Source organism: Tetrao urogallus, assembly GCF_951394365.1.
Source record: "Tetrao urogallus genome assembly, chromosome: 6".
NCBI classification, from domain to species: Eukaryota; Metazoa; Chordata; class Aves; order Galliformes; family Phasianidae; genus Tetrao; species Tetrao urogallus.
The window spans coordinates 7,079,005-7,101,052 of NC_136819.1; the positions used below are offsets into that span (position 1 = coordinate 7,079,005).

At 61.1% G+C, this 22,048-nt stretch overlaps 5 protein-coding genes across 5 annotated transcripts; 4 read left to right on the top strand and 1 right to left on the bottom strand.

The window, feature by feature from the left end:
* Positions 1 to 555: 555 nt before the first annotated feature.
* On the top strand, positions 556 to 2,819 carry CBLIF (cobalamin binding intrinsic factor; the record flags this gene model as incomplete). The annotated part of the gene is made up of 8 exons (XM_079537404.1): positions 556 to 664; positions 765 to 938; positions 1,066 to 1,209; positions 1,292 to 1,435; positions 1,516 to 1,926; positions 2,325 to 2,472; positions 2,568 to 2,686; positions 2,758 to 2,819. Exons 1-8 carry the CDS (start codon positions 568 to 570, stop codon positions 2,817 to 2,819), a joined length of 1,299 nt encoding a protein of 432 aa, XP_079393530.1. The 5' UTR covers positions 556 to 567.
* A 422-nt stretch (positions 2,820 to 3,241) lies between these two features.
* MRPL16 (mitochondrial ribosomal protein L16) lies at positions 3,242 to 4,323 on the top strand (the record flags this gene model as incomplete). Its single annotated transcript, XM_079536771.1, has 4 exons — positions 3,242 to 3,323; positions 3,441 to 3,506; positions 3,607 to 3,755; positions 3,838 to 4,323. The coding sequence occupies 4 exons, from the start codon at positions 3,242 to 3,244 to the stop codon at positions 4,321 to 4,323; spliced, it is 783 nt and encodes a 260-aa protein (XP_079392897.1).
* A 1,105-nt stretch (positions 4,324 to 5,428) lies between these two features.
* STX3 (syntaxin 3) lies at positions 5,429 to 8,845 on the bottom strand (the record flags this gene model as incomplete). Its single annotated transcript, XM_079537894.1, has 10 exons — positions 5,429 to 5,506; positions 5,632 to 5,742; positions 6,069 to 6,203; positions 6,278 to 6,351; positions 6,432 to 6,540; positions 7,592 to 7,659; positions 7,742 to 7,816; positions 7,928 to 8,027; positions 8,102 to 8,182; positions 8,816 to 8,845. The coding sequence occupies 10 exons, from the start codon at positions 8,843 to 8,845 to the stop codon at positions 5,429 to 5,431; spliced, it is 861 nt and encodes a 286-aa protein (XP_079394020.1).
* Positions 8,846 to 9,798: 953 nt separating this feature from the next.
* On the top strand, positions 9,799 to 14,442 carry PATL1 (PAT1 homolog 1, processing body mRNA decay factor; the record flags this gene model as incomplete). The annotated part of the gene is made up of 17 exons (XM_079536745.1): positions 9,799 to 9,813; positions 10,134 to 10,245; positions 10,336 to 10,625; positions 11,249 to 11,443; positions 11,528 to 11,629; positions 11,734 to 11,823; positions 11,924 to 12,132; positions 12,201 to 12,284; positions 12,440 to 12,623; positions 12,826 to 12,940; positions 13,029 to 13,126; positions 13,200 to 13,259; positions 13,350 to 13,498; positions 13,605 to 13,764; positions 13,887 to 14,042; positions 14,117 to 14,208; positions 14,289 to 14,442. 17 exons carry the CDS (start codon positions 9,799 to 9,801, stop codon positions 14,440 to 14,442), a joined length of 2,265 nt encoding a protein of 754 aa, XP_079392871.1.
* A 1,051-nt stretch (positions 14,443 to 15,493) lies between these two features.
* OSBP (oxysterol binding protein) lies at positions 15,494 to 20,788 on the top strand (the record flags this gene model as incomplete). The annotated part of the gene is made up of 14 exons (XM_079537519.1): positions 15,494 to 15,723; positions 17,027 to 17,235; positions 17,932 to 18,179; positions 18,254 to 18,452; positions 18,675 to 18,777; positions 18,850 to 18,904; positions 18,995 to 19,126; positions 19,207 to 19,452; positions 19,527 to 19,647; positions 19,729 to 19,832; positions 19,928 to 20,023; positions 20,097 to 20,278; positions 20,357 to 20,577; positions 20,646 to 20,788. Exons 1-14 carry the CDS (start codon positions 15,506 to 15,508, stop codon positions 20,786 to 20,788), a joined length of 2,277 nt encoding a protein of 758 aa, XP_079393645.1. The 5' UTR covers positions 15,494 to 15,505.
* Positions 20,789 to 22,048: the final 1,260 nt, after the last annotated feature.

Consider the following 22,048-nt stretch of genomic DNA (forward strand, 5'->3'; position numbering starts at 1 on the left):
AGGGGTCTGTGGGACGGTGGGCAGCATTGAGAGTAGCTTCAGGCTGGGGCTGGCTTCCCCCTGCAGCCCTGCAAGGAGACGCCACCCATTCATCCCTCCGTCCCCACAACCCCAGCTCTTAACCACACCGCTGTCCCACTGGCGCCAGGCACTGCAGCCCCCCAGGGAGTGCTGCAGCAGGAGCAGTCAACACCATCTGGAGAAAGCCATGTAGTGGTCACATGGAGATATTAGCAGGCCCCACTGCCAGCAGTCCCCACCGCCTGTAGGAGACAGCAGAGAAAGACCTACAGGGACAGGTATCCTGCTGAAAGTGCTTCCTGGGGCGAGGCATGGGCACAGACCATGAGAACAGTGCCAGGCACCAGACTTGTTGGTCAGGTTCTGGCTGGTCTCAGTGCCAAGGGAGAGGGCCTTGCTATACCACAACCCCATTGGTCAGCGAGCACCACCCCTGGGTGCTAAGACCAGGCACGCAGATAAGCCCCCAGGAGCAGAAGGTCAGCGTAGCACTGCTGGAGGCAGCTGAGAGCAGAGAGGATCTGGCATCAGAGGGGCACCGCTGGCATGGAGGTTCTGAGGATGCTTGGCGTGGCTCTCAGCGTTGCGGTGCTGCTGGCACTTGCAGGTTGTGGGGCGGAAGGCTTGGTCCCCCAGGACTGCAGTGAGTAACACGGGGATATCGGGGAGGAGAATGGGTGCAAAGCCCAGTAGGGGACAGACGGGGTGCCCAGCACGTCCCAGCCCACTCCCTCTCACCACAGTCGTCAACGCTGAGGAGCGTGCCCGCATGCTGGGGATACTGCAGCTCTCAGCTATGGACAGTGAACTGCCCAACCCCAGTGTGCTGCTGGCCCTCAACCTGGCTGGGGACAGCAGCAAGGCCCAGCAGGAATTGCTCGAGCGAATCAAGGAGACAGCAGTGAAGCAAGCAAATGGTAGGAGGGTGCCTCAGGGGCCATCCCAGAACCCTGTGGCATCAGTGCCTTGGGTTGGCTGTCCATAGTCTGGGGACAGTGGGTTTGGGTCCCAGCTGTTTGCCCCGGCCACTCTCTGTCCCCGCAGACATGTCCTCGGGCCAGGTGGCCCTGTACACGCTGGCCCTGCTCTCTTCCTGCTGTGATCTGAGACATGTGGAGGCACATGGGCAGAGCGTTGACCTGCTCAGTATCCTTCAGGAGAAGATGGACAAGGAGGTGGCACACTGGGGTATGGGGCTCAGAGTGGCACATGGCAACACAGGGATGCTGCTTTGGCCTGTGCTGGCTGATGGAACCCTGTACTTCCACAGAGGAGAAAGGCATCCCGCTGAGCACACTGTTCAGTGTGGGGCTGGATGCACAAGCGCTGTGTGTGATGGGAGCAGGTGGCTACCAGAGCGCTGTCACCATCCTGGCCAAGCAGCTGCGGAGTTCCCAGGACAAGCTCTCTGTGGGTAAGAGTCCCCCCACTCCAACACCACAGTCCAGCTGGCTCTGTCCAAGCCAAGCAGGCTGTGACAGTGTCACTATGCAGACGAGCAGGCCATGATGGCACTGCCACTGGTGTGTGCCTATAACCGGAATGAGCTCCAGGGTATGCAGGACCTGCTGAACTCAACACTGTCAGAAGTGACCAACAAATTCCTTGAAAATCAGAATGAAGGAAATGGCTTCATTGGGAACATCTACAGCACAGGTCTGGCCATGCAGCTGCTGCTGGCTGCAGGCAAGTTCTATGCCCCGCGGAAGTGGGACTGCACCCAGCCCGTGGCTGCCATCACCGAACACCACCTGCAGCAGCCTATGGCCATTGCTCAGGCACTGCCAGCCCTGGTGGGCAAAACCTACCTGGATTCTGCCAGTTTGGACTGCAGCCCTGAAGCATCCAAAACGACTAGCCTGCAGCTGGACCCAAACCCGAGCCAGGGCATGGCAGCTCAGGAAGGTATTGGCTGCCTCCATCCCCACGGGGCCACCACCCTGCTCTCCTTATAGTTTGTAATGGATTACTCCAATTGGGTAATTGTACCTTATGGGGCTGGAAGAGTCCAGACTGGGAAGGTGTGGTTGCTGTCACATTATACTCTCATGTCCGTGCTGATGGATGTGGATTTTGGTATGTCATTAGCCCTTAATGAGACTAAAGGTCCCTTGTAGGAAACATTACCTTTCCATTTTGTTGACACCAGCCATTGCCACATACTTGACCTACCTCTGGTCACGTTGTCACATTTCTGTTTGTTCTTTGCATATTTGCCATCATTTATTTCTGCTTACTTCCTTGTTGGACAACAATTTCCCCTTTGAGACAATGAACTCACAGCTCCTGTCGTATTTTCTCAGTGGGATCCACCATCACAGTGAAGTACACCATCACCAACAACTTGGTTGGACAGTTCTTCACCTATACCACCACAGTGGATGTCCCACATGGCTCCGTGCTCCTGGTCGTGCTGGAGGAGGCAGAGAAGTCCGACAAAACCATCTTTGGGTGAGCAGTGGGGGGCGTAATAGGGTCGGTGTCACCACCTGGGCCCCAACCCACTGCTCTTCAGACCGCAGTCCCACCACCCATCTGCCCCACAGCTTTAAGACAGAACCAACATCCTGGGGCCCAATGGTGGTGTCCATCCACGGGCTGGCTGCCAGTGAGACTGAGAGGACCTACTGGCAGTTCTTCAGTGGCAGTGACTCGCTGCAGGAAGGTGGGCAGCGCTGGGGGGCTGGCAGGGGCTGTGGTGGGGAGCCACAGCCTCACGCCCATTCCCCACTGCAGGGGTTGGCACATACAAGCCGCAAGATGGGGAGCACATCCAGGCTGTCTTCAGCACCTACTGATGGTACCGGGGAGAAACAGCCCTGCCGGGCCCTACAACGTGGCAATAAAGAGTCATTTGCAGAACATCCTTCTTTGCGTGCTCCCACAGCCCCCTGAATAACACAGCCACGGTGTGGTTCTGTGGTCTTCGAGGTCCCTCCCAACACAACTGTTCTGCTGCTATGTGATCCTTGTGGGTCCCTCCCAACGTGCGACATTTTGTGTTCCGTGTTCCTACATACGGCCTGGGAGCGGCCTGGGCAGCACGGGGTGAAGGAGGGCGGGCTGAGGCTTCTGCCCGGCAGAGAGGCCCTGGAGAGCCGGAACCCGCATTCCCTCCTCCTCGGCCGAGGGGGAAAAGGAGCTGTGTAACCGGAAGTGCTTCCCGCCGGGCGGCTGATGGGACGGACCCGATGGCGGCGCCCGGCAGGCACTTCCGGCCATGGGGTGGTGGCGGCTGGGGCGGCCCGTGGCGGCCTGCGGAGGCCGGGGGGGCCCGGGAGGGACCCGAGGGAGACTATGGGGTAGGCAGGGGGGGTCTGTAGGGCGGGGAAGGGGGTCAGGTGTGCGGGGCGCTGCCCGGGGCGGCCTTCCTGGTGCCCCCGGCCCGGCCCGGCCCTGAGTGCTCACTGTGCCCTTAGGCCTCGGCGGCAGCGCCGTCCCCCGAGCAGGCCTTAAGAAGTTCGTGCTGCCCCCTGACTACAGTGGTAAGTGCGGGACTCCGCGTCTGGCGGCGGTGCCTGAGGGAGTTGTCTGTTCCCTCCCCACCCACCTCTGCGATGATCCTCCCGTTTCCCCTCCCTGCAGGCATCACGCTCCCGGAGAGGCCGAAGCTGAAATTCATGGAGAAGGTGCCGGCAGTGCCGAAGGCCAGACGGGAACCACGGCAGCTGCGGGACATTCGCGGGCCTTCCCAGGTGGCCACTGATTTCACACAGGGGCAGTACGGCATCCTGGTGAGCACTGGGCTGTGGTGGGTTGCACCGGGCTTAGAGCACCTCCGGTGCCCAGCAGTCAGCCCTTGCCATCGTCCCACAGGCGCTGGGGGGTGGCTACCTGCACTGGGGGCACCTGGAGATGATCCGCTTGACCATCGGGCGCTGCATGGACCCCAAGAACATGTTTGCCATCTGGCGCGTGCCACCTCCCTACAAACCACTGACAAAGAAGAGCCTCGGACACCGCATGGGGGGTGGCAAAGGCCCCATCGACCGCTATGTGACCGCAGTGAAGAGCGGACAGCTCGTGGTGGAGCTTGGTGGGCGCTGCGAGTTCGAGGAGGTGAAACCCTTCCTCACACAGGTGGCCAACAAGCTGCCCTTCCTTGCTGTTGCTGTCAGCCGGCAGAGCCTGCAGCAGATGCGGCAAGAGGAGGAGGAGAAGAGGCGCAACAACCAGAACCCCTGGACCTTTGAGCGTGTCATCACCGGCAACATGCTGGGCATGCGAAGGTACCTCAGCCCCTACGACCTGAAGCTGAAGGGACGCTATTGGGGGAAATTCTTCCTCAAGCACAGGGTGTAGCCCACAGGCAGGGATGAAGCCACCAGAATAAAGCCTTCTGTGAAAGCATGGAATTGTAGAATCTTTGATGTTGGAAAAGACCTCTAAAATCATTGAGTCCATCTGTCCGCTTACCACCAAGAAATGTTTAGATGTGGCACTGGGGGACCTGCTTGAGTGGAGAAATATTGGTGTAGGTGGACTGTTGGGCTCAGCGATCTTGGAGTTTTCTTCCAGCCTTGGTGAATCTGTGATTCAGTATTGCCCACTGTGTCATGATCACATGCCACATATCTACGTTTCTTCAACACCTCCAGGGATGGTGACTCCACCACCCCCCTGGGCATCCCGTTCCAATGTCTAACCATTCTTTTAGAAAAGAGGTTTTTCCTAATATTCAGCCTGACCCTCCCCTGGCACAGCTTGAGGTCATTGCCTCTCATCCTTTCACTCCTTATGTGGTAGGAGGCCAACTTTACCTCACTATAACCTCATTTCAGGGAGTGGCAGAGAACAATAATACTTTTCCAGCTTCCTCTTCTCCAGACTGAACAATCCCAGCTCCCTCAGCCACTCCACATAAGACCTGTGCTCCGGACCCCTCACCAGCTTCATTACCTTCCTTTGGGTGCAATTACTGTGGGTTGTGGAGGCCCAGATGTGGGGATGGGATGCGGAGGTGAGTGACACGACTCCCTGACACAGCACCATGGGGTGGAGTGTGAGTCATCTCTTTATTGGGGAGGAGGGCTGTGGTGCGGGTGTCGGCACATCTGGAGAGCAGCTCTGTGGAGGAATGGCTGCACGCGAGCTCTGAGTGAGGGGTGAGCTGCTTTCACCACCGGGCAAGGCAGAGCCCTGGCTGTGGCTGGCTCCGTGCTGGTGAGTAGGGAGCTGTGGGACCCTGGTGTGAGGACAGCGGGTGAGAGGGGACCTCGGGGTGACGTCCTCAAGGCTTGGCAGGTGGGTCCCAGGGCCACAGGTAGGATCACCGAACAGGATGGGGAAAGGCCACCTGTAAGCGAGAAGCATCAGAGGCGGCTGGCACTGCCACCCCATCTGTGAGTGAGTGCTGCTGGCCCAAACCCCATGGGCACCCCATCACCTGTGGGGAGTGGCTGGGATGTCAGGCAAAGATGCTACCGATGCTGGAAGCCAGGATGATGACAAGGATAATGCAGCAAATCATGATCATGATCTTCTTCTGCACGGGAGAGAGGGGCTGTGAGGCTGGGACATGGGCAGGGCAGGGGAGGGGAACAGGGGACAAGAAGACAGAGGTTCAGGGGGCGACTCAGAGCAATGTGGGATCCTGTTGGTCCCTCTCACCCTCCTGGCTTCGCTTTGGTACTTGACGGCCTTTTTGGTGTCAGCCACAGCTCGCTCCACGAAGCCGACAGACTGGTCCATGTTGTTTTCTATGCGGTCGATCATGGCTCCCTATGGGGGCAACAAAGAGAGACAAGGGGCACAGCACTCCTCGCATTGCATGGGGCACTGGGGGTGCTCAGAGGGGATGGGGAGGAAACCCTCCTGGGGGTTTGGTGCCATGGCTCTGTGGTGCTCCATGGCCAGGTCCCAGCCCCCGGGATCCCTCCTTGTTCCCCTGCTGTCCCATGCATGAGTCCCTGTCCGTCTCTATCCTGTCCCTACTTGTCCCTGTGCTGTCCTATGTCCAGACCCCTGTTTGTCCCCTCCCTTCCCCTGCCTCAGTCCCTCTGTCTCCCCTGCCCCATGCTGGCTCGCAGCTCGCCCCGCAGCCATGCCTGGTTCTCCACCAGCATGGCGATGTCGACAAACATGTCGTGCAGCTCCTTGATGCTGCTCTCCAGCCGCACGATGTCCTTATGCCGCCCCTCAATTTCACTCAGTGCCTGCTTTGAGATCTGCGAGTCCACGATCTGCAGGGGAGACAAGGCAAGAGGCGTCAGAGGAGCAGCTCCAGACCCCCAACCCCTGGCCCCATGGGGCTCACCCCTGAGGTGAAGATGGCGGGGTTCCCGCTCTCCAGCATCTCCTCCAGCTCCTCATCCGTCGTGTTCTTGCCAGCTGTGGGGAGTCAGCGCTGCCACAGGCTCTGCCCACCCCACTGAATGAGTGGGGCATAAGGTGGGGAAGGGGACACGCACTGATCTCTAGCTGCCGCTGGATCCGGCCTTTGCTGCGCTCCCGGAAGTCAACCTGTGCCTCGTTGTACTTGGTCATCACATCAACGAACTTGCGGGACAGGACTGAGTGCTGGGGATGGGGACATTGGGAACACCCTGAGCGTGGCGTAGCTCAGCCCCAGGGGCTGGATTGAGTGCTGGATTTGGGCATGGGGACAGTGAGAAGTGGACATTGGGATGGGACGCCCCAGGCATGGCATGTTCCAGCTTCCAGAACCAAGTGCTGGGGATATGAACATTGGGCTGGGGTCACCCGAGGTGTGGTGTGTCCCAGTCCTAGAGGACAGGAGTGAGTGCAGGGGGCAGAGATGTTGGGATGGGGTTACCGTGATGTGTCCCACCACAGGATACGTGACTGCGGAGGACAGGGACAGAGATATTGGGATGGTGACATTGGGTTGGGAACATCGAGTATGGCATGTTCCAGCTCCTGGTATTATGATCAAGCTCTGGAGTTATGTATGAGAGACACTGGGACATGGACACCCCAGTGTCCCAGCCCCGGGGGACAGGATTGAGTGCTGGGAATGGGAACATTCTGATGTGCCTGACCACAGGATACGTGACTGAGTGCTATGACAGAGACAGAGACATTGGGATGGCAACACTGGAAAGCAGATATCTCAGGCATGGCATGTTCCAGCTCCCAGGGACAGGGCCAACAACTGGGGATGGGGATACAGGGATGGGGACATTGGCATGATGATAACCTGAGCATGTTGTGTTCCAGCCCATGGGGTTAGGATCAAGTGCTGGGGTTGGGGATGGGGGGATTGGGCTGGAGACACCTCAGGCATGGTGAGCCTCAGCCCTATAGGATAGGACTGAGTGCTGGGGATGGGGACACTGGGACAGGGACATTGGGATGGGAACACTGCAGGCGTGTCATGTACCAGACCATGAGGACAGGACCAAGTGCTGGAGTTGTGAATGGGGAACCCCCAAGCACAGTGTGTCCCACATCAGGGTACACGACTGAGCGCTAAGGATGGCAACAGGGATACGGGAACAGGGACACCATAGATAAAGCATGCCTCAGCCCCAGGGGACAAGCCCGAGTGTGGGAGCAGCCGTGATGCATTCCACCCCCGGGAGGGGATGGCAGGGTGCATTCACCTCACCTGGGACTTGCGTATGCGCAGGTCAGCAGAGGAGCGGGCCTCATCCTGCTCGATGTTCCTCTCCATGCCTGCCGGCAGTGAGAACCCCACCTGTCAGGTGCATTTCCCCCCCACCACGGTGACCCCAGGGCCGGGGACACAGCCACTCACTCTTCAGCTTGTTGCGCACGCTGTTGGCCGTCTTCTTGATGTCAGCTGTGAGCTGCTCCAATTCATCTTTGGTCTCTGCAGGAGAGGGGATACTGAGATGGGGATGCCATCACAGGTGTGTGTCCAAGGAGGGGACGTATGGCCCTGATGGGGGGGGAAGGGACGACGACACACAGCCATGCTCACTCTGCTCAGGGATGGGGGCCGAGAGGATGACACTGTAGAGCTTCTTGGCCTCCTCCACGTTCTCTGAAATTTTGTCGATGTTCTGCCTCGTCTCCTCAATCTAGAAGGGCCGTGAGGACATGTCACCTGTGTCCCCCACGTGCCCCACATCCCCTGTGTCCACCTGCTCCACACCTCAGCAAAGAATTCGTCCATGAAGGCTGTGTTGTCGATGGCGATTTCCATCTCATCGGTGTCATCCTCAGCATCCTGCTTCTGTGGGAAGTAGCGAGGGGATGCTCAGGGGACAGCTGGGGACACCCGGTGGGTGTGGGACGAGGACAGGGAGGGACGCAATGGCCCCCAAGCAGTGAGGGGGGGGTCCAGCCGGGTGCCATCTGCTCACATCTGACCAGCGGGAATTAACGGATTGCAGGGCTGGACAGTGGGAGGAGCAGGGACAGAGATGGGGCACTCCATCATGGGGCTTTGCGGCCCCAAATGTCACCCCACAGCAGCTCCGCACAAGCTCCCCTCTGCCCCACAGCCACCCTTGCCATTACCATGGTGTCGTGCCCCAGCCCCCTGTTTCTGGGGTAAAAATAATGCTTAATCCCCTGCTCCCCCCGCAGGGCCTGATCGTGGGCAGTGCCTCCCTTAATCCCTGCTAAATCCCCCACGGGGCAGCATGGAGGCTGCAGGGCTGCGCAGCGTGGGGAGCACCCCAAGAACCCAAAAGCAGGGCATGGGGCCCTGTGTGTGTTCCGCATCCCTTCCTGCGTGCCACAGCGAAGTTGCAGCCACCCCGAATCCTCCCAGGGCTAAGACCCGTGGTCCCCTCCGGCAGTAGGGCACGACCTATCCCTGGATGACCCCAGTGTGCCCCCCATGGTGCCCTGCACCCCTCACCGCCCGGAGCTGCTCCAGCCGGTCCCGCATGGTGCTGGGCTGCCAGGACTCGTCGCCCGCCTGCTGCCGTCCTACATCAGCCCTGCTAATCCCCACTGATGGGCACTCAATGAGAGCAAGGCTGAGGCGGGGCTGCCCTCACCCGCCACGTGTGCTCCAGACACCCGAGGGGGGGGTAGAGAAGGTGCCAGTGACACGAGTGTCTCCACAGCTTACAGATGACCCTGGCACCGGGTGGGGGACAGGAGGTGGTGGTGGACAGGTGGACACGGCCATGGATGGGGGATATGAGTGGTGTGACATGGGTTGGAGGGCAGGGCCATGGATAGGGGATAGGGGTGTTGGGGTATGAAACGGGGACATGGCCACGGGTAGAGGACACAGGTGTTGGGATGCGAGTTGGGGGTGTGGCTAAGGGTAGTGGACGTGGTTTGGGGGACATAGCCATGGATGGGAGGCACAAATGGTGGGACGCAGGTTGGAGACGTGGCTTATAGGGGACACGGTCTGGGGTTGTGGCCATAGTTAGGGGACATGAGGCAGACTTGGCCATAGTTAGGGCACATGGGTTGAGGGACGTGAGCTGGGGGACATGTCTGTGGGCAGGGGACCCAGGTGGTGGGACACAGGTTGGAGGACACGACTAGAGGGAAACACCCAGGGGACTTAGCGGAGGACTGAGACACGGCTGGCGTGGGGGGCACCGGTTGGGGCAGCAGCGCCGGCGATGGGGCAGGACGGGGCACAGGTGCCCGGAGGCAGGCAGAAAAAGGCCGCCTGCCCCTTTAAGAGGCGCCCGCAGTGGGGCGCGGCGTACTAAAGCCTTCGAGTGGGCGGTGCTTCCCCTTTGCGCATGCGCACCCCACGGAAGGGCGGGGAGGGTGACGTCATGCGCGTGCGCCCGCGGCGGCGCATGCTCGGCGGGGCCGGAGCGGGCCGCGCGGAGCCTGCGGGCGGGGGGCGCCGCCGCCGCCGCCGCCGCCATGTTCCGGTACCCGGTGAGTGGGGGGCGGGGCGGAGGCTGAGGGGGGCGGGGTCGGGCCGCAGGGACCGGAGCTGGGGCTCGAGCTCGGGCCTCGGAGTTGGGTTTGGGGCCGTGGTTGTGGGCTCAGAGCTGAGGGCCGGGGCCGTGGGGCCGTTGGGCCGTGGGGCCGTTGGTTCAAGGCCCAGGGTCAGCTGTGGGTGCTGAGCGCTGGGGCCCGTAGCTTGGGGCCAGGGCTCTGGGCTTGGGACTGGGGCTGCTGGGCAGGGCTGGGCCTTGGGCTTGATGGCAGTGCTGGCAGTGGTGGTGGTACGAACGTGCTGTCTGCCACCACAGTCCCTGGAGGAGTGCCCGCTGGATGAGGAGGACGACGGCTTCCAGGCACTGGGTGAGGAGGATGAGGACATTGATCAGTTCAACGATGACACCTTTGGAGCCGGGGCTGTCGGTGAGCTCTTGGTCCCTCTCTCTTGCCCTCACTGCCCACCCGGTGCCTGGTGCTCTCTGCTGCCACGTTCACCCCACCGTTCCCATGCAGATGATGACTGGCAGGAGGCCCACGAGCGATTGGCTGAGCTGGAGGAGAAGCCCTTGGGCTCTGGGCAGCAGACCGCGCCGAGCAGTGAAGATGCAGAGTTGCTGGGTGAACCTGAGGATGCACTGGCAGAGCGGCTGACGCGGCTGGTGATCGAGAGTGAGCTGGAGGATCCTGCCATCATGCGAGCTGTGCACACCCGTGGGCCTGGTGCACAGACTATGGCACTCAACACCAGCATCTGGGATGGCCCCTCTGTGCTGCAGCGCATCTGCACGCCGCTGCTCACCCAGGTAGGGGCATAATGCTGTCACCACTCAACAGAGGGCTGCAGGAATGGGGAAGGAAATGTTAGGAAATGGCTCTTTACCAGAGGGTTGTAGGCGTGGAGCAGAGGTTTCTGGCTTCACAGAGAAGCAGGCACTGCCTCACACTACCAGAACTTGAGGAGTGTTGGGCAATGCTCTTGGACGTATGTTTGGGTTTTGGGTGTTCTTGTGTGGGGTCAGGGGTTGGATGTGGTGGTCCTTGTGGGACCCTCCCAACTTGGGATATTCTGTGGCTGTTGGGTGAGCTGCGCTTGGACATCACTTCTTGACCCTGCATATGCTCTCTCTGGGCTGGGTGGTGCCACTCAATCCCTCATGGTGTCAGCACTCAGGATTTGGGATTGTCAGTGCCTTGAGCCATAACTGTTTTAATTGCTAGGTGACAGAGAGTGAGGCTTAATTAAGAATCATACACAGGATCCTTGGGGCTCCCTGAGAATCCTGGCTGGGGCGTGGGGATCTCCAGCACTGGGAAAGCACTATGCGGCAGCTCCTCTGCACTATACCACGTCAGTGTCAACGTCCTTGCCACCGTGTCCAGCCCTGAGACTTCTTTCCAGGGCTTTTCTCTCCACTTCTACTTGCAGGAGATGCCATCAGTGTCCGTGCTGGACTATGCTCTGCCCCAGAGACCCCTGCAGGCTCAGGAGGAGGAGCGGGACCCCTCAGAGCGGGCACTGCCACGTCGCTCATCCTCTCCCATCATTGGGAGCCCCCCTGTACGAGCAGTCCCCATCGGTACCCCTCCCAAGCAGGTCGCTATGCCCAATTTTAACCAGCAGGTATGGCCCCCAGCTCCCTAAAGCAGGTGCGCGCCCCGTGGTGAGGAGCCAGACGTCAGACCCCCACTGCTTTCCTTCTCTCAGATCCTGTGTCCAAAGCCTGTCCACATCAGGGCTACCATGCAGCAGCGCTACTCTGCTCCCTACAGCGAGAGGATGTCCCCCAACCAGCTCTGCAACGTACCAGTACTCCCTGCTCCCACCCCCAAGCCCCTCTGATGCCCCGACTGCATCATCATCCCACCTGGGAGGACCATGACTGGGGGCTCTGCTCCTTTATTTTCTCGCAGAACTCTTCGTTGCTGGGCCACCCATTCCCCACCAGTGTCTCTCCCGTTTTCACCCACCTGCAGCGGGCGCAGCTGCTGGGAGGAGCGCAGGTAAAGCCCTGGACTCTGTGCCCGCCAGCCCCTTAGGGGTGAGGGTCCAGCATTCTGATGGACCCTGCCTGACCCACACTCCCTCTGCCCCGAATTTCAGGCCGGCCGAATTTCTCCCAGCCAGTTTGCTCGAGTCTCAGGTCTTGTTGGGAACCCACTACCCTCCGTCAATCCCAAGCTGCTGCAGGGCAGAATGGGGCAGATGATGGCTCCCACTGGCGGCTTTCGTGCCTTCTTTGGGGCTGGCCCCGCTCCGCCCTCACAGCCGCAGCCTCCGCCGGGCCCTGTGCCTCACCTGCAGGGCCTGAGGTAGGCACCAACCCCCTTGGGGTCGTGTGCCTGCTGTACGGCCCTGTAATCCCGTGTGCTCCCCACAGGCCACAGCCCTTCCGACCGGACACCACCCACCTGCACCCCCAGCATCGCCGGCTCCTGCACCAGCGGCAGCAGCAGAACCGAAAGTGAGCACCGGGCGGGAGGGAGCGTGAGGAGGTGGGCGGTGCCCCGGTGCCGGCTGTTCTGGGGGCCCGTGCAGCCGGGGCTAGCCTGTGCACCACTCTCTGTCCCTTCCTGTAGCTCCTGTGTGCTCATGGGTGCTCTTCTTGCCTCCTGCCAGCCAGCACCGTGGCCTCAACGGCTCGATGGGGGAACGAGGGGGCCACCGTGGCAGCCACCAGGAGCAGGCACGCAAGGACCCCTACGCAAACCTCATGCTGCAGCGGGAGAAGGACTGGGTGTCCAAGATCCAGATGATGCAGCTGCAGAGCACCGATCCCTACTTGGATGACTACTACTATCAGGTACTGGGAGAGGGGCAGGGATGGGGCCAGCATGAGGGAAGAGCTGTCGTGCTTTGCCTTGGGAAAGGGAGGGCATCAGAGAAGACATCACACTCTCTGCGTGTACCGGGAAGGAGTGTTGTGAAGCACTGCTGTGTGAAGGAGAAGCAGTGGGGAGAGGGCTTTGCTCCTGGGATACTGACCTTTCCTGTCTCTGTTCCAGAACTACTTCCAGAAGCTGGAGAAGCTGTCAGCAGCTGAGGAAGACGGTCCCAAGAAGGAGCGTACGAAACTCATCACCCCTCAGGTGGCAAAGCTGGAGCACACCTACAAGCCAGGTTAGCACTTCCTTCCCCAGGTCTGGAGGCAGGGAGAGCAGTCCTGCCCTGGAAGCTGGCTCCTTGCATCCCCTGCCCTGTCCTGCAGTGCAGTTTGAGGGCTCGCTTGGGAAGCTGACAGTCTCAAGTGTGAATAACCCCCGGAAGATGATCGATGCAGTGGTGACCTCCCGTGGAGAGGATGACGTGAGTGCTGCCCCTTCCTCCCAGCCCCCCATGACCTGCACCTGTACCCTGACTTCCTCTCTCCCCTGAGCAGGAGACAAAGGAGAAGCAGGTCCGGGACAAGCGGCGCCAGACACTTGTCACCATTGAGAAGGTAAGTGCTGTGTCGCCACTCTGTATGGGGCATGCCCGTGGGTCTCTGACTGTGGGTCTCTGCCCTGTGCGATGGCCACCTGTCCTGTAGACGTACAGCCTCCTCCTGGATGTGGAGGACTACGAGAGACGCTACCTCCTGAGCTTGGAGGGCGAGCGGCCCGCCCTGATAGGTGAGAGGAAGCAGAAGATCTGCAACATGTATGACAATCTGCGTGGGAAAGCACCGGGGCAGGAAAGGTGAGCAGGGGGAGGCTGGGGGCTGAAATGACCTCACTTTTGCGCCTCGATGTCGCTGTGGGGTGCACCTTCTATCGCTGTGCTGGCTGAGTCATTTCCTTCACAGGCTGAGCGACGACCACTTCATGCAGATCATGTGCATCCGGAAAGGAAAGCGCCTGGTGGCCCGCATCCTCCCCTTCCTGCCCCCTGAGCAAGCGGCCGACGTGCTGTTGGCGACGGCCCGGAACCTGCCCTTCCTCATCAAGAAGGATGCTCAGGATGAGGTGACTTCTGCGGCTCAGAGCGTTCCTGCCATGCCCCACAGTGCAGGCCCCCACCTCTCCCCTTGGGAGAATGGGGATGGTTATGGGGCAACCCTGCATCCCAGCTCTCTATGCTCCCCCAGGTGCTGCCCTGCCTGCTGCGGCCCTTTTCACACATCCTATACCAGCTCCCCCTAGGGACAGTCACTAGCCTGGTGCAGCAGCTCACCAACCTACCTCAGAGTGCTGCCGCACCCACCTCCACCAACTTGCACCTCACCACAGTGCTCCAAAACAAGGTGGGCACCCGCGGGGCTGGCGTTGCTCCGTTGCGTCCCCGCGGGTCCCCAACACCTCATCTCCACCCCCGCAGTTCGGCCTGTCCCTGCTGTACCTGGCTCTGAGCCGTGGGGAGGAGCTGCAGAGCACGGATGGCGGCACGGAGCTGATGCAGGACAACCAGTGGTGAGAGATGGAGCGGCAGGGCCGTCATGCGGGGGCAAGAGCCGGCGCTGTCCCCATGCCGACACATCCTCTGCCCACAGGACGGAGCTGATGCTGCTGGCCACTCAAGAGCTGCTGCGTGTACCACCCACTGCCCTGCCCAAGCCGGTGCCCCCCCCTTCCAACCTGCTCTCTTTCTTCTCCCGCTACGTCGACCAACAGAAGCTCAACCTCCTGCAGACCAAGCTGCAGTGAGTGCTGTGCTCAGCCCCCCCCCCCCCCCCAGCAGGACGGTGCCCTGGGGCGGGCACAGATGGGTAGTTCTGTGGCTGAGTGCCGGCGCTGTTGCTCAGTCCTAGCGCTGAGTCTCAGTGCCGGTGCCTGGTTCTGGCCCCCAGCCCCTGGCAGCACCTGGCAGCTCGTTCTGCTGCTGGGTTCTGGTGTCTTCTGGTTCTAGCGCCCGGTTCCAGCCCCCCCATGCTGTTTGCACACCTCCTCCCCCCGCCCCCACCGCAGTTGCAGTACACACACGCACACACACACACACACACACACACACACACACACACACACACACACACACACACACACACACACACACACACACACACACACACACACACACACACACACACACACACACACACACACACGCCATCCCGTGGAGATCCCTTGTTATTATATATATATTTTATTTGAATTTTTTTGTGCTTTTTTTTTTTTTTTTTTTTTTCGGTTTCGCCCGGTTTTCGGCTCTGGTTCAGGAGAATAAAGTTTCTAACTTTACATTTTTATAGGATGTAAATAAAGTCGGATTCTGTACGGTCCCGCCTGGCCTCTGCTTGCCCCGCCCCCAGGAACGTCACGGCCGTGGCCACGCCCCCCAGCGGTGACGTCAGGTCTACGTGGCCGCGCCGCGCCCTGGGTAAAGGCCATAGGTTAGCGCCCCGTGGCAGCGCCCTCGAGGCCAATCAGCGTGCGCGCTGCGGGAGGCCTCGCCTTCCGGCCAATCGGCAGCGCGATGAGTCACCGCTTCTCGGCGTCGGCCCCGCGTGGCTCCCCTTCCCGTTTCCCATTGGCTCGGCGCGGCGACGGGCGTGTCGTCGAGCCAATGGGAGCTCGGGACGAGACTCGCGGCGTCAGCCAACCGGAGGGCCGGCGCCGCGCCGCGCTCGCCTTTCCACCAATCGGCTGCGCGGGGCAGGACGAGCGGCGCTCCGCTCGGCCAATGGGTGGCGGGGCGTGGCGGCTGACGGCGGCGGCCATGGCAGAGGTGCGTGGGGCGGGCTCGGGCCCCGGCGCGGCGCTGCCCGTGCCCATGGCGCTGCCCGCGGCGCCCGGCGCGGCCCCGACGCTGCCCTCCCCGGCGGCGGGAGGCGGAGGAGGTGGCGGCCAAGGGGCGGCTCCGGGCCCCGCGACGGCGGCGGGGAGCGGCGGGGCGGCGCGGGAAGGCTGGCTCTTCAAGTGGACCAACTACATCAAGGGCTACCAGCGGCGGTGGTTCGTGCTCAGCAACGGTCTGCTCAGCTACTACCGGTACGGAGCTCCGCCCCGCCCCTCCCCGCCCCGCCCCGCCCGCTCCGTAGGTGCGGGGGCCGCGCTCCCCGCCGCGGGTCCCACCCGCCGCCCCCGAGCCGCTCTCTGTTTCCCCCTTCGCTTCCCGGTGTTCTCCGCCGCCCCCTCCGTGTCTCTGGGTGTCCCCGGTACACTCCCGTATTCCTTGGTACCCGCTCAGTGCCCTCCCCTTGCTTGACAGGTTCCCCACCGGTCCTCCCTGGTGCTGCCCGGTGCCTCCTGGTGACTCCTATTGCCCTTGAGTGCCGCCCTGTCGCACACTGGTGCCTTCTCAGTATCTTCTTGGCCCTCCCAATATTTCTGGCACCCTCCTGGTCCCTGCTGCTGCCCTCTCAATGTCTTCTGCTGCCCAGTTTCCCCCCCCCCCCCCCCCCAGTTCCCCAGGTGCCCCTTGGTATCACCTGGTATATTCCCTTGGTGTCTTCCCGGTGCCACCTTGATGCCCTCAGTGCCACACCACTGTCCTCGGTGCCTTCTTGGTTGCTCTCAGTCCCCACCCCCATGCCTCCTGCTGCCCACCAGTGCTCCTCAGTGGCCCCTGGTACCCAACTGGTCCCCCCGTGGTCCCCCCACTATGCCCAGGTGCCCCTTGGTACCCCCCAGGTACCCTCTTGGTGCCTTCACAACAGTACCTGCCTGCTGATCCCTTGCTTCCCCCTTCTGCTGTCTGGCGCATTCCAGTGCTGCTCGATCCCTCCTAGTATCACCCTGGTGCACTCTTACCCCCTCCCGCACCCAATTGCCTGACTGCTCCCTTCTACTGTTCCACTATACCTTCACTGCTCTCCCAGTGCCTGCCCTGTTCCCCCTTTGGTCTTCCCTATACTACCCAGTGCCCCCCAGTGACCCGTGGCACCCCCTTGCTGTTCCCTGGTGCCTACCTGATCCCCTCTAGTTGGTCAGCTGTCTCCAGGCACTCCCTCAGTGCCCACCCTATACCCTCCCTAGTGATCTCTGGTGCTCCCTCAGTGCCACCCTGGTGCCCTCCCAGTGCTTCTCTGTCTCCCCCCATTGCCTCCTAGCACTCGCCAATTCTTCCTTATTGCCCACTTGGTTCGCTTTTGTTCCTGCTTGATGCTTGTTGCTGCCCCACATTTTCCCCTGGTGGCCCCCTGCTGCCCACCTGCTTCTTTCCAGTGCTCACTTGTGCCCTCTAGGTGTCCCCTAGTAACCACCCAATCCCTCTCTGGCACCCCCCAGTCTCCTCCCTGTACTCTGCTGGTGCCCACGCAGTGCAGGGGGTGGCAGCTGGCTGTCCCTGCAGCTCCAAGGCGGAGATGCGCCACACGTGCCGTGGCACCATCAACCTGGCCACAGCCAACATCACAGTGGAGGACTCGTGCAACTTCATCATTTCCAACGGCGGGGCGCAGACCTACCACCTGAAGGCCAGCTCTGAGGTGGAGCGGCAGCGCTGGGTCACGGCACTGGAACTGGCCAAGGCCAAGGCTGTCAAGATGCTGGAGGAGTCAGGTAGTGCCTAAACATTGGATCATAGAATCATAGAATGGCCTGGGTTGAAAAGGACCACAATGATCATGTAGTTTCAACCCCCCTGCTGTGCGCAGGGTCACCAACCAGCAGACCAGGCTGCCCAGAGCCACATCCAGCCTGGTCTTGAATGCCTCCAGGGATGGGGCATCCACAGCCTCCTTGGGCAACCTGTTCCAGTGTGTCACCACCCTCTGTGTGAAAAACTTCCTCCTAGTATCTAACCTAAACCTCCCCTGTCTCAGTTTGAAACCATTCCCCCTTGTCCTATCACTATCCACCCTCATCAACAGCCATTCCCCCTCCTGTTTATACACTTCCTTCAAGAATTGGAAGACCGCAATGAGGTCTTCCCAGAGCCTTTTCTTCTCCAAGTTAAACAAGCCCAGTTCCCCCAACCTTTCCTCACAGGAGAGGTGCTCCAGCCCTCTGCTCATCTCAGTGCCCTCCTCTGGACCCGCTCCAAGAGCTCCACGTCCTTCTTGTACTGGGTGCCCCAGGCCTGGACACGGTTCTCCGGATGGGGCCTCACAAGAGCCAAGTAGAGGAGGATGATCACCTCCCTCTCCCTGCTGGCCACCCCTTTTTTAATGCAGCCCAAAACGCAGTTGGCCTTCCGGGCCATTGCCGCAGGCACAGCCTGCTACCTCCCTCCTTAACGCCCCGTCTTGCCACCAGATGACTCCGGCGACGAGTCGGTGTCCCAGACTGACAAGACGGAGCTGCAGAGCACTCTGCGCACACTGTCCAGCAAGGTGGAGGACCTGAGCACCTGCAACGACCTGATTGCCAAGCACGGCACGGCCCTGCAGCGCTCACTCAGTGAGCTGGAGAGCCTGCGCCTGCCGGCCGACAGCACCGAGAAGATCAAGCAGGTCAACGAACGCGCCACGCTCTTCCGCATCACCTCGAACGCCATGATCAATGTGAGTGACACCAGGGGACGGCCCCGCTCTGCTCCTTGCCACCACGGAGCTGATCCCATCCCACCTCCACGCAGGCGTGCCGGGATTTCCTGCTGCTGGCCCAGACCCACAGCAAGAAGTGGCAGAAGTCGCTGCAGCACGAGCGGGATCAGCGCATCCGCCTGGAGGAGACGCTGGAGCAGCTGGCCAAGCAGCACAACCACCTGGAAAGGGCATTCCGTGGTGTCACCGTTCTGCCCGCCAGTGCTGCTGGCAGCGGTGGCTCTGCCAAAGGTACCTGAGCACAGCCTGGGGCCGACTGGGGGTGGAGGTGAGGCTGCTGTGGGGCAGCAGTAGCAGGGAAGCCAAGAGTGCTGCTGGGCATCCCAGTACCGCTGTCCCCTATCTTCTATTCCACACCGTGCCCAAACTCTGCCCATCCACCACCCCACAGGGAGGCAGCAGGCACCCTTAAGAGTGCAGGCATACAGCCCCCTCTGTCCTTGTCACCTCCAGATCCCTGCTGCTCTGCAAAAGGAGACCTGAGTGATGAGGATGATGACAATGAGTTCTTTGATGCCCCGGAGATCATCACTGTGCCGGAGAGCATGGGCCACAAGTGAGTACAGGGGCTGCCCCCAGGGTGGACAGAGGCAGAGCTGGGCCTAATGCCAACCCCTGCCCACCCCAGGCGCACTGGCAGCAACATCAGCGGCACCAGCAGTGACATCAGCCTGGAGGAGCAGGTAACAGGTGGTGCTCCAGAGCTGAGCTAGCTCTGAGGATGCGGAGGTGAGTGTGGGGGAGTCACAGCGATGCTCGTCTTACCCCCTCAGTATAAGCACCAGGTGGAAGACACCAAGAAGGAGAAGAGAACTCGCATTCCCTACAAGCCCAACTATAGCCTCAACCTCTGGAGCATCATGAAGAACTGCATTGGGAAGGAGCTGTCCAAGATCCCCATGCCGGTGAGCAGGGACGCCGCCAGGGCCCGGCTGGTGGGGGCTGTGGGCCCTGTGCCCTCCTTTGACCTTTCACTCCCCTCCAGGTGAACTTCAACGAGCCTCTGTCCATGCTGCAGCGTCTGACGGAGGACCTGGAGTACCACGAGCTGCTCGACCACGCAGCCAAATGTGAGAGCTCGCTGGAGCAGCTCTGCTACGTGGCTGCCTTCACCGTCTCCTCCTACTCCACCACCGTCTTCCGCACCAGCAAACCCTTCAACCCACTCCTGGGGGAGACCTTTGAGCTGGACCGCCTGGAGGAGAACGGTTACCGTTCCCTCTGTGAGCAGGTACCGCTGCCCCGCACCGCCAGCACCGGAGCCAAGTGCTACAACCAGGCTGAGTGTCCTCTCTATCCTCACAGGTGAGCCACCACCCGCCGGCTGCCGCACACCACGCTGACTCCAAGCATGGCTGGACGCTGCGCCAGGAGATCAAGATCACCAGCAAGTTCCGGGGGAAGTACCTCTCCATCATGCCTCTGGGTGAGCTGTGGGAGCTGAGGTGCAGCTGGGGTCTGCACCCTGTCCAGAAGGTGACGATCCGACGCCCCTCTCCCCTTTCAGGCACCATCCACTGCGTCTTCCACGCCTCCGGCAACCACTACACGTGGAAAAAGGTCACCACCACCGTGCACAACATCATCGTGGGAAAGCTGTGGATCGACCAGGTGGGGCGCTGGGCTGTCCCTCGTGCCTCAGTTTCCCTGCAGTGCAGGGAAGAGGTGCAGGGTGGAGCTGAGCGCATCTCTGCGGTCTCTCGTAGTCGGGTGAAATTGAAATTGTCAACCACAAGACGGGTGATAAGTGCAACCTCAAGTTTGTCCCCTACAGCTACTTCTCCCGGGATGTGGCTAGGAAGGTAGGGACTGGTGCGCCCTGTGGGGTGGCAGCAGGGGAGCGCATGGGTCACTGGGGGGTCTCCGTCCCATCAGGTCACAGGGGAGGTGATGGACCCTGCGGGGAAGGTGCACTTCCTCCTGCTGGGCACCTGGGACGAGAAGATGGACTGCTACAAGGTGGCAGCGGGCAGCGGGGACAACGGGGCTGAGGGCCGGCAGCGGCTGCACGAAGCAGAGGAGAGCCGCGTGCCGCTGTGGAAGAGGAACCAATTGCCGTGAGTTGGGGGCATGGAGGGGCCAGGACAGGGGCTGTGAGCCCCCCCGGAGAGGGGCTGAGCTCTGTGTGCGTGTAGGAAGTACGCAGAGAACATGTACTACTTCTCGGAGCTGGCGCTGACGCTCAACGCGCCCGAAAGCGGCACGGCGCCCACCGACAGCCGCCGGCGCCCCGACCAGCGCCTCATGGAGAACGGCCGCTGGGATGAGGCCAACGCCGAGAAGCAGCGCCTGGAGGAGAAGCAGCGCCTGGCCCGCAAGCGTCGCGAGGCCGAAGCTGCCCGTGCAACCGAGGATGGTAAGGAGGGACTGGGGGACCGCAAGCCCCCCTGTCGCCGCGGCGCTGAGCCCTGGCTGTGCCCGCAGGCACCCCGTATGACCCCTACAAGCCGCTGTGGTTCGAGCGCAAGAAGGACCCGGTCACCCAGGAGCTGGCGCACGTCTACCGGGGGGGTTACTGGGAGAGCAAGGAGAAGCAGGACTGGAGCGGGTGCCCGGACATTTTCTGAGCACGCCGTGCTGTCGGCACCCACCCACCCACCGGGGTTGCCTTAGCCCATAGCCACACTGACCTTGATGCCGGGGTGGGGAGTGGGAGCCAAGCAGGCCCCCCCTGACCCTGGGAGCTCCCCCCCTCTGCCCTCATACGTGCACTCAGCCCCGGTGCCCTGGAGCAGGAGCGGCTCCCAGGGAGTGTATCGGGGCGAGCCCGAGGCTGGCCTTGGTCTCTCTCCCCCCACCCCGTTATTTTAGCCCTCTGCTGGGCATTCGGGTTCTGTCGGGGGCAGGGGGCTAGGCTCACTCGCCCCACAATGGTTATGATGTAGAGAGCTGTGGGGGGGAGGCACCCTCTCCATGCTTGCCCCGGTGCCCCCAGCACGGTGCCTTCCTCCTGGGGCATTTGGGGCAGTGGGGGCACCACAGTGGGGCAGGGACCCCTCCTCCCTTTCCCCACGCCTAAACACTACAGCAGCCTGAGGATGGTGGGGGGGACTCTGCGGGGCTGAGCTGACCCTGTGAAGGGGGGGGGGGGTGGAGGCAGTGAGTGGGGGCATATGATGCCTTTTTTTTTTTTTTTTTTTTTCCTTTTTTCATTTTTTTTTTCCCCCCTCCCCCTCTTTATCTTTAGGAAAACAGCTAAATTAAAATCTGTGAATGCCCCAACCATTTTCTGTGTGTGTGTGTGTGTGTGTGTGTGTGTGTGCTGGTTTTGAAGGGTTCCCCCTGCAGGGTTTGGGAGAGCAGGCACTGTACTCTGGAGGCCCTCTGAGATCTGTCACTGCTGGGACACAGGACTCCTCCAGTCCCAAAAGAGGGGGCAGCCTCTGAGCAGATACTTGAACTCTGGACCATCAGATTAAAAGGTCTAATTCTCTATTGACTGAGCTACCCGGTTTAGTTTCTGGATGAAAGTATCACCATGGGGAAGGTCCCCTCTTTTTCTTCCTCCTTGTCACCTGCTGCAGGGTCCCATCTCCTCTGCCCACCATCTGACCCTTGCAAGCGCTATGTGTCCTCCCCCAGTGCAGTCCCCAAGGCACCTGGGATCTCCTTGTCCCTTTTTGGGGTGGCAGTCCCTTGGGCCCCCTTATAGTAGCTACCCCCACCCCACATCCCACCTCTCCCCTTCCCCAAGGACCACCACCATCCTGCCAGTCTGAGCAAGTAGCTTTATTGGGGGGGCCCTGCCCCACTGTGTTTCCCATCATTTGCTCTGAACCCTACTGATGGCTGGAGCAGCGCTAGGGAGAGGAGGCAGCCCTGGGCCC